The following is a 17625-nucleotide window of genomic DNA, read 5'->3' on the forward strand; positions in this document are numbered from 1 at the left end:
CCTAAGCCTCGGTATGTTAAGCATGACCAGGAGTAAGCGAAGTATGACGGGTTCTCCACATCCTGGGGGCAGCAGGGAGAGGAGCAGAATGGGTGGCAGAAAGACATTCTTTGGCAAGTCCCCAATAAGTTAACTCTATCCTCAGAATTCCTCCCTGCCCCTTGACACCCAGCTATAGCCTTCTGTGACATAGTTGTCTCTAACTACCTTACGCCAGTTTCCCAACCCTTTAGAGTTTTAGATGATCATCTCTAAACCTTCCCGTTAAGATAGTTGTGAGGATTAAAAAGAAAAGTACACAGAATAAACAAGCCTTTGGACTTTATTATATGTGAGAACCAGAAAGAAGTGGGTCCAGGTGAGTCTACCACTTGGAAATGGATTGCGGTCTATAGAGAGCGATGGGCTGCTCTATCCAGGTAGAAGAATCCGACAGACTCTACGCTTGGAGAGACAGAAACCGAGAAATTCTGGAAGCAGACGACCCCTTTTGAGTCCTACATTAGGGTGTTGCTCTGTCCTACTAGACCCTGGAGAGAAATTGACTTTAAGGACTGTGGTGATAGGATCACGGTATACGTATGTCCGAACTCATCAAAATGTATATATTAAATATGTGCAATTTTTTGTATTTGATATACTTAATGTGTACCTCAATAATATACTTAATGTATACCTCAATAAAGCTGAAAAAAAAGGGTCTGACTTTCTCTTCCATAAATCCTAGAGTAATCAAAAGAAAGAACTCAATAACACTTCTGTGAGTTCTATATAGTCAAAATAACAGTTCAGGGGCTGGCCCTGTGGCCAAGTGGTTAAGTTCCTACACTCCGCTTCGACAGCCTGGGGTTTCACCGGTTCAGATCCTGGGCACGGACACGGCACCACTCATCAAGCCATGCTGAGGCGGCATCCCACATAGCACAACCAGGAGGACCTGCAACTAGAATATACAACTAAGCACTAGGGGGCTTTGGGGAGAAGAAGAAGAAGAAGAAGGAGAAGAAAAGAAGATTGGCAACAGATGTTAGCTCAAGTGCCAATCTTTAAAATAAATAAATAAATAAAATAACAGTTTGGGTTTACTATGAGTACTGAAGCAATCCAGAAAGAGAAAGAATGAGGAGGTGGTTCTTATGATGGGTAAGTTATTACGATGTCCTAAAGAATGTAAATTATTATGCTGTACGAAATGCGGCTAGTGTCGCTATTCCACGTGGTGGGTGAGGGACATTTATAAAGACCCAAAGGCAGGATACAGTACATTTATTTCACATTCTCCTGGGAGGGGAGTGAGGAGTAGAGAGGAGAAGGGTGAGAAGATGGGCTTGGCTGGAGCTGAGGCGACTCAGAGGAGGCGGGGAAAAACTTGCGGAGTGGAGAGGGAAGGTCACAGTCACACGCCCCTCATGTTTCATTTGCCTTTCCTCTGTACACCGCTCAGCACATGAGACGGAGCAAAGCCGGAAGGGGAGAAAGGAGGATGCCCACCTCAGCAGAGTCTGCTGCCTCTGGCGGGACCTCTGAAGGAAGGACACCTGGTCCTCCTCTCTGACAACGCCACTTCCTACAACGTCTCATCCAGGTGTCCCAGAATGCACAGGTGACAGGATCCAGTCTGGGCTCAGCAGGTCCAGACATCAACAAATGTAACAATACCACCAAAAGGAGAAGCCGTAGATCCAGATCATCAAAATAGCAGTGAAAGCCACATGCCAGCAGAAGAAGGTGGTGACAAACATAATGTCGTTTTTGTCATCGTCCATCCATTTATAGCCAGAGATTGGTTTGAACAGCATAAACCCTATCTGCATCAGCCAAGAGCCTGTCATCAAATAAAAAAAGGCCTTCATCACCCACAGCTGCGGCATATTGGGAGCCCACAGCTCTGCGATCACCACCAGTGACAGCAGGAACATGGCCTGCGTGAGCAGGATGTGAGACTGTAGCTCCACTCCTTCTGAGTCCTGCACATGAGACACCATCAGGGGCACAAATAGAAATATGCCCAGGGCTTGGGCGGCTTGCTCCAGAGCAGCACACCTCTGGGGCAGCAGGTTCTGGCTCACCACATCTACACAGCCACTCAGGAAGAAGGTCATATATAGAGTGAGGTGCTGCCACTGTTTGCGGTACAAAAAGTTTCTCTGATGATATATCTTGCTGATAAGTACAAACTGTCCATGAACGCTATGCAGCTCTTGGGCTACTAAAATGCCGGCGCTCAATATCTTCACCAACCCAACATAGTATATTTGCCGCAGCCTCGCCCATCTTCCTTTGCTCCAGGGACGGCTTGGCGGATACTGGATAGGGTAGTTGCATATCAAAGCCTTGGAGACGAGTCGTGTGTGATAAAGTCCATAGAAGAAGAGAGACAGCCCTGGGAACAGATGACCCTCGAAGCCCCCCATGGAACTGAAGGTAGGTCTGACCAGAGGCAGAAGCCAGAGGCTCAGGAATGGCCACTTCAGGCTCTAGAGTGTGGATGGAGCTTCCTGAAGCCCACTTTTATCCTCTAGCCAGCTCACTGCATCCACATACAGAAGGGAAATGGCTCTGGAGGCAAGCCAAACTTATGGTGGGGTGGGTGTCATGGTTTCCGTTCTTCAGCTCTGGTTCGTTGACGCCTAACCAACCATTGCCAAACAATGGAATGAGCACATTCTCCAGCACAATGCCTGGGCATCTGCCATTCTCAGAGACTGTGCTTTAGGCCCCCACTTGGCTCTCCTCCCAAGTGTCCTTGATGCCATTGCTATCTTCTTACTTCCCTCTCAAATTCACAGAACATGAGGGGGAACTCAGAGAAAGCATGGAGAAACAGACAATGTAGGGCACATCCCTTAAGAGTCCTCACATACAACGTCAGAGAAACACTAGGCACAAATGCATTCCCCTGGCGTACATAGTCTTATGAGCCACAAATAAACATACACAGTGCCCAATTACTCTGATGTTGTTTGAGGATTGCCAGAAAAATGTTTACTCCCGGGAATCTCTCTCCTGTTGATCTCCAGATGGAACTGAGATGCCACCATCTAAGATTCCTTCCTTTGGGTCGAAGCAGTGTTTTTTCAACTTAAAATGCAGGTGAATACGTTCTACTCAGAGGTACTGATTTTGAATCTCCTGGGGTGGTGTCTTACAATAAGCATTTCAATAAACATTCCCAGGCAATTCTTACGCACACTAAGTTTTGAGAATCACTAAGTAAAATGTAGGTACCTGGAAGAAAGAAGATCCTCTTAAACTAGTAACCTTAGTGAGAATTAGCCATCAAATATTTTCCCTCATGAAATAAGCATTTATTTAGAATGTAATTCCCTCATATTATCCTTCTTGACAGTCAATCAAGTATAGGAAATGTCTCAAATTAAATTTGTTCATTTTGAGCCAACAGATTTTCCATTTTGATTTATTTCTTGGTAAATTGTCTTTTGTTGCTACTATGAACGGACCTTCCACTTCATTTTATAATTTTTACTGATATAAGAAACTGTAATTGTATATTTATCTTCATATTAATCATCTTGTTGCATTTACATACTGTTCTTACTAATTTTCAAATGATTGTATATAATCATATTATTTGCAAATAATGAAAAAATGATCTCCTTTTAGATATACTTCTGACTTTCTAATTACATTGGCATGGTAGAAATTTACTGTTGTTTCGACTATGAAAGCTCCCCTCTTCTGGGAAGTGCCCCCCCAAACCACTCGGGTTAAATGGGAGCTGTCATCTTCTAATAAATCCTGCTTTCCTAGTCACAGAACAGTCAAGGGCTGGGTACCTGAGCCAGCTAGGCCAATCTAAGCCCTTCTCCAGAATTTTTTGGGTTTTTTTAAAATATTTTATTTTTTTCCTTTTTCTCCCCAAAGCCCCCCGGTACATCGCTGTATATTCTTCGTTGTGGGTCCTTCTAGTTGTGGCATGTGGGACGCCACCTCAGCGTGGTCTGATGAGCAGTGCCATGTCCGCACCCAGGCTTCGAACCAACGAAACACTGGGCCACCTGCAGCGGAGCGCGCGAACTTAACCACTCGGCCAAGGGGCCAGCCCCTCTCCAGAATTTTTTTTAACCAAAGAAAACAGCTCTCAGCCCTTTCATAGGGTATATAAATACTGCTCATTGCAGAACCAAGAAGTGTTTTGGGATTATATTTCCTTCTCCATGGATCCAATATTGTCTTAGTTATCTGTTGCTACACAACTAATTAACACAAATTTAGTGGCTTAAAACAATATACATTTATTATCTCCATTTCTGGGGGGTCAGGATGCAGGCATGGCTTTCCTGGGTCCTCTGCTCAGAGTCTCACAAGGTACAGTCATGGTGTTAGGCAGGCTGCGTTTCATTCTGGAGCTCATGGTCCTCTTTCAAGCTGACATGGTTGTGGCAGAATTTGTTTCCTTGTGGGTACAGGACTGAGATCCCCATTTGCTTACTAGATATCACTTCACTCCTACCAGATTGATAAAAATGAGCCTGACAATAGACTGACAATGGGAAAGAAACAGAATAATTAATACATTGCTGAGGGAATGTAAATTGATACAACCATCTGGAAAAGAATTTGTCATTATATGGCGTTATATAGTAAAGTTGGAGATACACATCCTTCCTTGTATGCACTGTATAGTAACTCTCAGGAATGTCTGTAGCAACACTGTTTTGGTAGAGAGAAAGAGGAATGTTCAAAATGTCCTTCATTAATTAAATTTTTAACTTATTTTTAAATTTTTAAATTAATTAAATGTATAGATAAATTCGTAAAATTCTCATAAAATGAAATACTATAGAGAAGCAAAAATGAAAATTACAGCTACATTCAACAACATCGTGATGGTTAATTTTATGTGTCAACTTGACTGGGCCACACGGGACCCAGATTAAACATTATTTCTGGGCTCAACTGTGAGATTAGCATTTGAATCAGAGGATTTAGCAAAGCAGATGTCCTGCCCCAGTGTGGGTGGGCCTCATCCAATCTGTTGAAGGCCTGACTAGAACAAAAGGCAAAGGAAGGAGGACTTTGCCCCTCTCCTTCCTACCTGTCTCCTGAGCTGGGACATAAGCCTCCTGCCCTCACGCTGGGATTTGCACCTTTGGCTCCCTGGTTCTTAGGTCTTTAGACTCAGACTGGAATTACACCAGTAACTCTCCTGAGTCTCCAGCTTGGAGAGAGCAGATGGGACCTCTCTGCCTCCATGATCGCATGAGCCATTTCCTCATAATAAATCTCCTTTTTATATCTCTCCTATTGCTTCTGTTTCTCCGGAGAACCTTGTCTAATACAAAACATGGAATCTCAAAAATATAATTTGGGGTAAAAAAAGAATATCACAAAATAATACATACCATGTGATTCTATAAAGTTCAAGAACACACAAAAGTAAACAATGTGAACACATGTAGAACTATAAACAAAATTCAGGAAAATGATTACCTCTGAGAGGGGAAGGATAGGACGGACTAGAGAGGGGTACAGAAGACATGGGAAATAATGACAGTGTTTTTCTGCTCTTACAGTTGGTGGTGAGCAGAGTGTTCATTGTATCCTAACTCTGTATAGTTTACGTGCATTCTGTCAATGTTATTGTGTATCTATTCACTATTAAAATGTTTTTAAAGAGATAAGAAGACTAAGTAGAAGTGTGGGTGTGTGAGACTTGACGTCTAGCAAGTCTGCTTCAGGGTGAGAAGGTGGGAGGCCAGCTGTCCACAATGGGGCTCTCCCAAATGCCAAAATGAGTTTTTCGCTAGCGCATCAACGCTTCAATGTATGATGCTATAACTGGCTTTTTTTCTCTCAGTCAGAGAACGCGTTGGAGACAGAACCATTTTGTTATATAGAGGTGCTGCTCATGCCTTTTAATGTCACATTCTTTATCCAGTTCCTTATTGATGGACGTGTTGGTCTATCTAATTTTTAACAAACAATGTTGAAATATCCTTCTTTAGAGTAGCTAACTATAAATGACATTTCTGAGTCATAGACTATTCCCTTTTCTAATTTTAATAGATAATGATAAATCTCCCTTCAAAGTGGTGGTATCAGTTTTCACTCAACCCCACAGCCTATTCATCAACAGGTTCTCTGGATTTTCCTTCCAGAGTAACTTTTATGGTCAGGGACTTCCGCTCCATCCCCACCCACTGCCCTTGTCCAGGCATCACCGACTCTGCCTTGTTGCTACGTCGCTTAATCAGGTTCCAGTCCGCATACATTCCTATCCACGTTGCAACCAGAGTGAGCTTTTGGGAATAGAGAGCTCATTATGCCACCGGCTAATTTAAATTCTCCAGTGGCATCCCATTGCTTTGTGGATAAAATCCATGCCCGTCTAATAAGCTTCAAGGCCCCTTGTACTTTGGCCTGGCCTCATTTTCAGTCCCTTCCTGGGTGTATCATTGTCTCTAGGCACATCAGAAGCTTCCAGTTCATTCTGGAATGGTCTTCCTATTCCACATTCTTTATCTGGGAAATTCCTCCTTTCTCCTTCAAGGCTCAGCTCAACCACTGCCTCCTCCCAACTAGTAAGGATATCTCTTTATGCAACTTGTACATGTTTCTACCGTTACACTTGTCACCCAGTTTCACCACTCTTTAATTACCAGGAAGTTTTTGAAGTCAGAGACCATGTCCTGTCTTGTCTCTTTAGAATCTAGCGCCATACCTGGAGGTGCTCAGTGAATATTTGATAGACGAGTGAATAAATGAATGAACTATCAAACAAACACCTGGTCTCCAACATAAAATGCTTTATAATCTAGCTATAAAGACAGAACAGATACATACAAATGACACAAGGTCACTAACACTAAGAGCTAAATGCCAAATGAGTGGAACAAATGACCAGAGCTATGCAATGAGAGGAGAGAGCTCACCCGGGCTGTGAAGACAGAGCAAACTATCATCCCCAACGAACAGCTGGAGAAACTAACACAGGCGAGCTCAATATCTTTGATTCCTTCGTCCTTGGACACAGGAGAGGCCGAATGAAAGGGTCTGGATGACTTGGCATAATTATACCTCCTCAGCCAGAGATACCAACCCCTTTGCGTAAACCAGTGTTTCTCAACCCTTTAGTCATTTTTATCCTCCCTAAGGAAGATTTTCAACACGTGTTCCCTTATCACCTTCATCCCATGAAAATTTAATACTGTAGATATACTGTATATCTGTTTTATGTCCTGTGGCCCTCTGGAGGGCCACAAACCATTGTAGAATCTAAAATCATAACTTTTCACCCCCTTGGGGGCAATATTGCCCCCACTGAGAGTACATGGTATAAACCAAGGGCAGAGTGTTATCCCAGCAAAGGGCGTGGGGATGCAGCACCGAGCTCATCTTCAGAGGTCTGCCTTTCAGCGACAGGCAGTGAGGGTTCATTAGTGAGGGGTAGACTTGATGGCTGAAAGATGCTACCAAATTCTGCATGTGTGGCCATCAGACCCCAGAGACGTCATGGGGGAAAGTCCTGGTATTTAATTAGGAAACTAATTAAATTAATTTGGAAACTCATGTTCCTTAGAGGGACTTGAGTGAAAACTCTCCTCTTACTCCTCTCCAGCTAATAACAACCGTATGAGAGAAGGAAGTGTCACCTAAAAGGATGAAACGAAAAGACGTATCTCTGGTTTGGAGGCTCGTAGCCAAAAATAGACAGAATGTAAATCAGAAGACTGCTTGCCTAAATCTGGCAGAAGAAAGGAGCTCTCCCTGTTGAGCCAGACGTACCACTGTTGGGGCATCCACCTAGGATGGGGAAGGAACAGGTGCCAGATGCACTAACTGATGTTCCATGACCCACAAGCAAAGCGTCCACCTGAACAACCCTCCTGGTACTACCGTGGCCACTCTCTGGCTTATCCATGAGGACAGGATCTGATGGACACTGGTCCCAACAGTAAGGTACACACCTTGCTATGTATCAGAATCATCTCGGGAGAGCTTTTAAAAATAGCAGAGTACTAAGTTTTCACCCTGACCCTACTGAATGAGGTCTCTGGGTTGGGACCCAGGAATCTGCATTTCGAACCATACCCTGTCTCTCCACTGGCAGTGCAGGCCATCCTTCACCTGATGCTTGGAAACCACTGCACTAGACTAGAAAACACCACCCTGGTTATTAACCACACCTAGACACCGTCTTCCTGCCCTCACCAACCCACTGATCCACCCAGGAGTGTGGGGCAACATCTTCACAAAAGCAGAACCCAGTGACGTTTCCCAAGAGGGGCTGTCATGGGGGAGGAGGAGAGGGTGGGAGGGAAGTAAAAATCCTCCTTGTCAGGGCCCCAGGAGATGTTATCAGTTAGCGATTAAGAAAACCAGGAGTCTGCTCTGTCTTTGAGACCTAGTTTGGCCATTTGCTAGGTGGATGTTTCAAGACAAAGTATTTATCTTCTCTAAGACTCCTTCTCCTCCTAGGTGAGTGTGGAGTTGTGGGGACTCCATGAAATGTCGTGCTTTAAAGCAGGATATAAAGTACTTTAAGTTGGTGATCTTAGAGCTGGACGAGACCATAGAGCCTATTTCTTCCAAATCCCTCTTTTCACAGAAGAAAAAACTGAAGCCTAGAGAGAAGTGACTCACAGGATGTCACATGGTCAGTGGGTTAGTTGGTAACAAAGTATATGCTGACATACTCAGTCATAGACTGTCAACAAGTATGAGAAAACCCCAGCTCAGCATGAGGCAAATGTAAGTGGGCCAAGCCTGTGAGCCTCCCTGCCCAGCTAGCCCCTCGGCTTACGGGGCCCGGAGGCCACAGGAGAGCCCAGCACGGGATCTGTCCCACTCTGCCCAATCCCACTCTGGTATGGTCAGGAGGAGAGGCCAAATGAGGTGTCCTCAGAATTGGGGGACGGGGGAGTCAGCATCAAATGAGCAGGATTGTCTCTGCAGAAGTGTCCCATTCTAAGAGCTACTTAGTGCCACACACGCCCGCCACTAAAATGCCCGCTTTGAATGTATCCTCAAGACCAGAACACACTGGGAAAAAGCTGTGAGTGCATCGGTTCTTTTGAAGCTGCACTTCCTGATAGAAGGATGTGTTGGCTGAAGGGGGAGTGGTTGGTCAATATGGAGTCCAAAAACACAGACACTTAGAAGCAAGAATTTATCTGTCTTTCTCCAGTGCCACCCAAGAGGAAAGCCTGTAATCTGGGAGAAAATAAGTACTCTATTGCAGAAGTGAAATCTTTTTGGAGAAGGGACAATTTGTCAAGCATTTCCTTTACCTGCTTTATTTTTCCCATAAGTTAATTTAGTTATCCACGCTCTGAGTCAATGTTTTGAGCTAAGCTATTCCTAGCTACCTCGATCCCAGGGCGAGGGGCAGGGTTTTAGGGGGGAGCGTGGATGGGTGGAGGGGGCAGGAGTGTCTCATAAGCAGGCACGATCATTTCAGCCACTGGAAAGACATATCTTTTAATGTCAATGAATAAATTGGGCTTCTGGTTTGTATATTAGTGTCAATCAGTCCTTCAGAACGTAAACAGACTGGTAAAATTGAGTTTCTGGATCTGTAAACCTGAGGTCTTGGTCCTCTCAGGATGTATCCTGCCTTCCTGTGTGCCCCAAGTCCTGCCCCACCTCACCTTCTGCCATCCCAGTTACAATAGTTTTCTAATACTGCCCAGATCACATATTTGCAGTTAAAGGAGACACCCCAGAAACACCGGTGCCTTGACCCACTTCATTTCAATTCAATGAATGCATATTAATCACCTATAATCAGCCAGACACTATGCTAAAAGCTAGTATTACAAAGATGAATAAGACAAGGCACCTACTCTCAAGGACCTCAAAGCAGTAGCTTGCCACTCAAAGCGTGGCCCAGAGGCCACCAGTGTCAGCATCATCAGGGAGCTTGTTAGAAAAGCAGACTCCCGGGCCCCATGCCTGACCTACAGAACCTGAATCTCTATTTTACCAAGATGTCCAGGATTTGCATGCATCTACAGTTTGAGAAGCACTGATCTAGTGGAAAATACCCAACTAAAGCTGTTTTGAATTACATTTTACGATGATGGAATAAACCGAGTATGGTGGGAACGTGGAGGAGGGTGTGGTTAACTCTTATGGAGAGGTAGACATTTACACCGAAATTTAAATTGAACCTGCCAACCACTGGGGTGGGGAGCCGATGAAAGTAGGTAGGAGCATTCAGGTGCGGAAAATGGCACGAAGAAAGCCGTGAATGTACATGGTGTGTGGGGTTGGGGGTCGGGGGTCGGGGGGGGGGGGCGCGGGTAGGCCACGTGCAGAGCCAGACTAGGACTGGAACAAAGGTCTTCCTAGACCTCACCCTGGGATGGACGGCGCCGCCCAGGCTGTGAGTGCTGTGTTCTCCCTTGTTCTGCCCCTCACTGCCCTCGTTACCAGCCCTCAAGCTAGGAGCTGATCAGTGTGTGGACAGGCATAGGCCACTCCCAACTCCTGACCCTCAGTGACCCCTCGGGGATGAGGGGCTGATGTTTGCAGTCAGCAAAGGATGCCGAGTCTCAGATCTCCTGCCAGGCCACCTGGTCCCTGGCAGCAACTCTGTAGAATGACCTTGGTAGAAAGTGGATGCACAGATTCCCATGGATCCCGGCAGCCTGAACAGCCTCCAGGGAAAGGGTTCCGCCCTTATTCGGGTTGTAAGGGAAGTTCGACTCTGGAGCAAGTAATGACAGATAATGAAAAGGGATTGAGGAAGAGTCTGGAGGCTGGGTTCCAGTCCTGGCCTCCAGCTCTGTGACCGTAAGCAAGTCTCTGGGTCTCAACTGTAAAATGAAGATGGCGGACCAGATGATTCGCAGGTCCTTTTTAGTCCGATAGCCTGGGATTCTGGCACCCTCCAGTTTTAGAAAGATCCACCATCTTTTGCTTTTTCAGACTAGTTAGATTCTCTTGGAATTCACTTCCCAGTGGCGAAATAAAACATTCTTCTCTGGGACACAGTCTCCACCAACCTCACAAGGTCATCTGAGTTAGACTGTCTATCAGGGTTACATTTAGGGAAAAAATACATTGATTGATCATGAAATAGATATTAAACATCTACTATGTGTTTTGTTTGGCAGCTGAGTTTGGTAGCAGAAGCTTGGATTCTGGCAAAAAATGTTCTCATATATATTTGGAGAAATATCACATATCTTAGTAAAGAAGAAAACACTATATCATTCCATAATAAATTGTCCTGTTAATGATCATTGTCAACATTTCATACTGCTAAACACTTTATAGGCATTACCTCATTTATTCCACACAAATCTATGAGGTGATAAATCATTTAGCAAGTTTCGGGCTGTAAAAAAGAGAAAATCCTAATTCTGCTGGCTTACGCATTAAGAAATATATTCTCCCGGCCTGGTGGTATAGTGGTTGAGGTTGTGCACTCCACTTTGGCAGCCCAGGGCTTATGGGTTCAAATCCTGGTCTCAGACCTACACACTGTTCATCAAGCCATGCTGTGGCATCCCACATACAGAATAAAAGATTGGCACAGATTTTAGCTCAGTGACAATCTTCTTCAAGCAAAAAGAGGAAGATTGGCAACAGATGTTAGCTCAGGGCCAATCTTCCTCGTCACAAAAAAAAAAAAGGAAATTTATTCTCTCTCTTAACAAGCACTCCAGAGGGAGTACAGCCCCAGAGCTGATTAATACAGTGGCTAAATGAAGTCATCAAGGATCCAGGTTATTTCTAGTTTTCCTTTCTGTCACTCTCCTTGGGCCTTATCCTCAGATTAGCAAGCATCATGGCTTCAAGATGCTGCCACACTTCCAGATACCACATCCTCAGAGAACGCCCAGAGGCAGAAAAGAGAGCTTTGTTCTTTATATATATATATATCTCCACCCAGCCTGGAGATGCGTGTATACAGTCATCTCTTGGAATCCTTGGGGGATGGGTTCCAGGTAGATTGCAGAATCCTCGGATGCTCAAGTCCCTTATATGAAATGGTGTGGTATTTGCATACAACCTACGCACATCCTCCCATATACTTTCAATCATCTCTAGATTGCTTATAATACCTAATACAATGTAAATGCCGTGTAAATAGTTGTTATACTGTATTGTTTAGGGAATAATGAAAAGAAAAAAAAAAGTCTGAACATGTTCAGTACAGACGCTACCATCATAGGCCTTTCCATTCATGGTTGGTTGAATCCACAGATGTGGGACTTGCAGATGTGGAGGGCTGACTCTGTGTGTGTGTGTGTGTGTGTGTGTGTGTGTGTGTGTGCGTGTGTGTGTATTTCTTCAAGATGGAGGAGGACCTCGCTGGAGTGGGCTTCCCCTTCCGTCTCCCTGACTGGACCTGGATTTCACGCCCACACCTAAACCCAGCACCAGCAAGGGAATCACTCCCAAACTCAACCCGCTTCACTCTGCAGCTGTGGCTGGCCGCCAGGCCCACCTCCCCTGACACACCGGAGAGGGAGGAGAGTAGCCAGCAGGAAAAAAAAAGGGGTGGGGGGGGTTCTATAGGATAAAAGTAGAGGCAGGTGGCTCTTAAGAAGGCAAACAAGCACTTCTTTCCATTTAAGTTTAAGAAATGGAAGCTTAGAGAATTCAGTAACTTATTCAAGGTCATACAATTTGTAAACAGTAGAGCTAGGATTCAAGATAGAGCCCCTACCCTGGCGCATTCCAAACAAGGGTGAAGTTGCCTGCCCCTGGCAGCCTTCCCTGCCTTCCTGGCCTCCGCCTCCAAGAAAGTTACACCCTCGGGGTCAGAGGCTGCTTGCTCTCTCCGAGGCTGCAATGCACATCTGATATTTGCTCTCCCAGCCTCCTCCAGGGCAGGGACTAGGGCTCATTCATCCCTTTATTCATTTATTCACTCAACACCATGCTTACTGGCTTTTAAAATATATCTCCATCTACTCTCCTCACTGGACTGGATCTTCCCTGTCACTGCAGAGCGCATCTCCTTCCTCCTGCATCTTCCTCAGCCTCACTACTCCCCAGAACTCAGCCCTAATATGGGGAAATGTTTGGAATAGCTAAGGGCTCACACTTTGGACGCTGACAGTCTAAAGTTTCAATTCTAGCTCTGCCACTTACTAGCCATGTGACTTCAGGCAAATGACTGACCCTATCTCAGCCTTAGTCCCCTTACGCACGAAATGAGGATGTTCACCACACAGGGTTATGGTAAGAACTGAGTGAGATAGACTTTAGCACAGCCCTCAATAAACGGGAGTTATTGTTTTAATTAAAACAATAGAAATGAAAATTCACGCCCTCTCACTTTGTGGAGCTTTCTCTACTCTATCTCGTCTGACCCTCACAGCAGCCATGTTAGTGAAGGATGCTCCCTCCCTGTGATGGCTGAGGAAACTGAGTCTGACAGCAGTGAAGAGCCTTGTCTGTTTCGGAGTCTTCTGTTATGTGACATGGTACATTCTTGGGTTGCTACTCTACCACCATGCCTATCAGCTGACCCTCCTTGTTGTGGGTCGTCTCTGTTACGGGTTGAATTGTGCACACACCATTTTCCAGATTCATACTTTGAAGTCCTAACCTCCAGCACCTCAGAGTGTCACCTTATTGGGAAATGGGGGACTGCAGATGCAACCATATAAGTCAAGATGAGGTCATGTTGGAGTTGGGGGGTCCTTAATCCAGTGTGACTGATAGCCTTATAAAACAGGAAATTTGGACACAGACACACACACAGGGAGAAAGCCACATGAAAATGGAGGCAGAGATCGAGGTCATGCTTCTATAAGCCAAGGAACGACAAAGATTGCCAGCAAACCACCAGCAGCTGGGGGGGAAGCTTGAACAGAAACGTATAGTCTCACAGCTCTGGAGGTGAGGAGTCTGAGAGCAAGGTGTCGGCAGGGTTGGTTCCTTCTGTTCAAGCCACTCAGTTTGTGGTCTTTTGTTACGGCAGTTCCAGCAAACTAGTACAATCTCCTTCAGCGGGGGGCCTATAAATTTGATTATGAACCCACTCCAGCCGGTGTTGATTTTTCCTCCAGGAGTCTCACTCACTTCTGCTGGGCACCCAGAAGTTTCACTAGTCCATGCTAACTATATTTTACATGAACGTCATGGCTTGAGATTCTGGCATCCCCTAAACTCGAGTCGTGTGAATTCAGAGAGGATTCTGATTCTCACTTGTGCCTTGTTTTGTCCTCTACGCTGAGCTCACAGCAGACAGCAGCTCCCTGACTCCCTGAGCGGTTGGGAGGAATTTGCTTGGCCTCCCTCACACTGAAGCAGACGCACTTCCAAACCCAGCCTTTATGTAGAAATCTATGTTTTAGCTCCCCCAGTGTCTGAGGCCAGGCCTATACCTCTTGTCCCCCTGTTGGCACAGAAACCTCAGCCAGGAGGGCCTCTGTCTTGGTCCCTGTCCCACCCTACCTGCCGTAGGGTCAACCCATGGGCCTGTCATCCAGGGCTGAGTTAGTTTATATTTTTATCACCTGGGGATTTGGGGTTTCTTCTTTAGATCTTAGGTAAAAATTAATAATCTTGTTCTGCTACAACTTATTTGTTTTATCCAGCATGTCTTTTCCCATGGGGTGAGATGAGGGGTTTAGGTCAGTCTGCTATGCTGCCAAAAATGGAAGTCCTTGGAGTAGTTAGTAAAGACAAGCTCATTTTCTTGGGACAGTTCACACATCTAGGTGGGTGTTTTGCTTTTCTGGGGGGTCAGAATTGGCCACCCCAGAATGTGTCTCTTTGGCTTAATTGTTTTTAAGAACAAAAGAGTCAGGAAGAAACTTTGACCTTCCCCCTAACTGCCTAAAAGAATTTAAGACAGAGGGCCTGCTTCAGGAAGGAGCTATCAGCATGGATAACTATAGTATACTATGGACTAGGTGTGGCAGACAGGGAGGAGCCTAGCAAGGCCCATTTTTAGCAAGATTCTCTCTCACTGTCTATAGATGGCCCAGCAAACATTTGTTCACCAAACATTTGCTTTTTCATCTCCATGTGAACTGCCTTCCTCCCCTTTGAAGTCCCAAACCACTGCCCCCAACATCCTCCTTTGTCTTTAGCTGAAGACGGCATTTAAGGTGATGGCTTTACCACTTTGGCCAAGTTTTCCTAGGTTTCTCCCATGTATACATGTTATTAAAATTGTTTGATTTTCTCCTGTTATTCTTTTTCATGTCAACTTAGACTGGCCAGAAGAACCTAGAGGGTAGTGGAACATTCTTCCTCCCCTACACTTTCTTCTCAGGGCACGGTGGCACTGGTCCAGCCACACGGTGTGTGCATGCGGGCAGCAGAGGGTGTCCCACGTTCTGGAAGGAGCCTCCTCTGAGGGCCGAGGTTGCTCGCAGGACAGCCTTGATGTAACCTTCTTCCCCACCGCATCCATTCCTGTCAGGAGCTTTCAATACTCATGAGAAATCAGAGAACATTGCTGCCCTGCAACTGAGTCCCAAATCACCTGAAAAGGATTTTGATTTCTTCTCTCCTTGGGAGGACAGACATACGGGAGCCAAGTACAGAAAATCCTAATGACTAATGTCAGGGTTAGAGCCATCAGAAATAGCCCACTAAACACATAATCTGTGTTAAAGATCATAATTAAGAGGACCTGCCCATTCTCATTAGCCTTATTTCCATCATGAGTTTAAGATACCGAAGCCCATGAGGCAGCCCAATTTCTCATGTGAGGGAAGTCAGGGGTCTGTGAATTGAAGGCTGTCTGAGAACCTCAAGTTCCCCTCAAGTGTTCTTAGCAATCCCATCTGCATCTGCGAGATTGGCACCGTGATGCCTCTGCCAGCTAGTTAGCCAGACTAAGATGTATCATAATGGCCTTGAGTCACAGCACAGTGAAAATCAGCTCTGGGCCCTGGGTGGGCCTCTGAGAGAGAAGACTTGTTTGAGTTTCCCATCAGGAGAAGTGAGAGCTTCCTTACTGCTTTGTAGGTGGCAGGGTCATTCTGAAAGCTGACCCAGGGGCGTCAAAATAACTCAGCTCCCTTGAACAGCCGTAAGAAACAACGGTTTGGTTATGGGAACATCAGACAAAGGAGGACACAGCCCTTGTCCTGGTTTCCTATCTATGCAGATATAAAAAATTACACATTAATAGTTTCACCCTCTCTGGACAGAAGTAATGTCACTCACTTCTGAAGTGAAAATAGAAGTGGCTCCAGCCCCAATCTCCCAGGTTGTCAGGAAGTGGATCCTTTGTCATCCGCCACAGTCCATCTCTCTCTTTCTCCAAGAACCCCATGGCTAACGCAGTCCCAGAAGATCTGTCCAACAGCCTTTATCAGAAAGGGAAGAGACATGACAGAGTGCTCTTGCTGTAGATACAGCAATGATGTCCCCGCCCCTCCAGCTTCAGAGGGGAACTGGAGCTCAGAGTCTCCAGGGCTGCAGCCCAGTGAGGTAGGGGCTGCCACAGCCTAGTGCCTGCTCAAGCTAGCAGGGGCTTTTGAAGGAGGTCCACTCTGAGTGGCCACAGTCACTCTGTGCTGCCTCAGACACCAGTGCTCCTTGCACAGGTCCCAGGACCTGGTTTCTCCAGTTGGATCCTGTCAGACCCCTGCTGACCCCACTGAGGCCCTGCTCAGAAGGCCTGATTGCATCTACTCCCAGCTAAACCCTGAGTCTCATGCTCTTCCCAGTCTCTGGGATTCCCTCCAAAGGCTGAGCTGCTGCTAGCTTTTTAACTTCCTGAAGCCCAAAGGGTCCGTCCTGACCCCTTCTGCTTCAATAGTTTGAGCACAGCAGGAAGGTTCTGCATTTTCAGGACAAAGAGAGGGCTGCCCACCCTCCTGAGAGACAAGGAGTATCCAAACTTCAGGAACACCGAGGCCTATGTGCCACCCAGGAGGGTATGTAGAACAATACCTTTCATTCCTCCTTGATGCGTTTCCATCTCTTTTCCCAGGAAAGAAAAGGGAACTTTTACTGCAGCAGGGACACACAGACACATGGGCATGGATGTTAGCTCAGGGCCAGTCTTCCTCAGCAAGAAGAGGAGGATTGGCGGCAGATGCTAGCTCAGGGCTAATCTTCCTAAAAAAAAAAAAAAAAGAGAGAGAGCTGTAGTTCTGCGCTGCTGATAGAGCCCAAAGTCACCGATTTACAGCTGTTTTCTTTGCCTGCTCATTTCCTCCAGCTATGCATCTGCCCAATCTCTCTATATGAAAAGCCCCAGGATCAAAAAGGATATTGAGTCATAATCTAATAATCTAATAATTTAAAGAACTCAGAAATGACTGCAATCTCAGTTGAGCTTTCCTTATAACCTGGACCATGTGACTAAAGCAGGATTGCCAAAGAGTGGACTATAATCGGAGGCTAAGAGGGGCTGCACTGGGTGGAACTGTCACATTCCCGCCAGAAAGTACTGCCGCTTCTCTCCCATAGTTCTCCACTGACTCCGTCACTTATTGACTTGCCAGGACTGGAAGGCACTTAAAAAAACTAATGGCAGTAATAAACATTCTTTTTAGGTGATAAACGATGGGGGTAGTAAATCCTCACAATAAGCATCATCGCTGTTTGACAGTAAAGGAATTGAGATTCAAGGATTTATCAAAGGTCACGTAGCCAGGAGGTGAAAGGTCAGGATTCAAACCCGGGTCCAGCCAGGTGCTTGCCCCTGGGCCACACTGCCTCTCAGAG

The 17625-nt window shown here is 45.8% G+C and overlaps 1 protein-coding gene and 1 long non-coding RNA gene across 2 annotated transcripts; both read right to left on the reverse strand.

Moving 5' to 3' along the window:
• Positions 1-1640: 1640 nt before the first annotated feature.
• Positions 1641-2414, reverse strand: LOC106833987 (transmembrane epididymal protein 1-like). Its single transcript, XM_014845384.2, has one exon. It carries the CDS (start codon positions 2412-2414, stop codon positions 1641-1643), a length of 774 nt encoding a protein of 257 aa, XP_014700870.1.
• Positions 2415-4245: 1831 nt separating this feature from the next.
• Positions 4246-17004, reverse strand: LOC123280720 (uncharacterized). Its single transcript, XR_011498359.1, has 3 exons — positions 16846-17004; positions 16114-16256; positions 4246-4504 (listed from the first exon to the last, which is right to left on the reverse strand). It is a non-coding gene; the product is annotated as an uncharacterized lncRNA (long non-coding RNA).
• Positions 17005-17625: the final 621 nt, after the last annotated feature.

This window comes from Equus asinus, chromosome 25, assembly GCF_041296235.1.
Source record: "Equus asinus isolate D_3611 breed Donkey chromosome 25, EquAss-T2T_v2, whole genome shotgun sequence".
Lineage (NCBI taxonomy): Eukaryota > Metazoa > Chordata > Mammalia > Perissodactyla > Equidae > Equus > Equus asinus.

What these genes read in the sequence shown, in the direction of transcription:
- LOC106833987 (XM_014845384.2), bottom strand. Translation starts at nt 2,414, where the DNA reads ATGGGGGGCTTCGAGGGTCATCTGTTCCCAGGGCTGTCTCTCTTCTTC.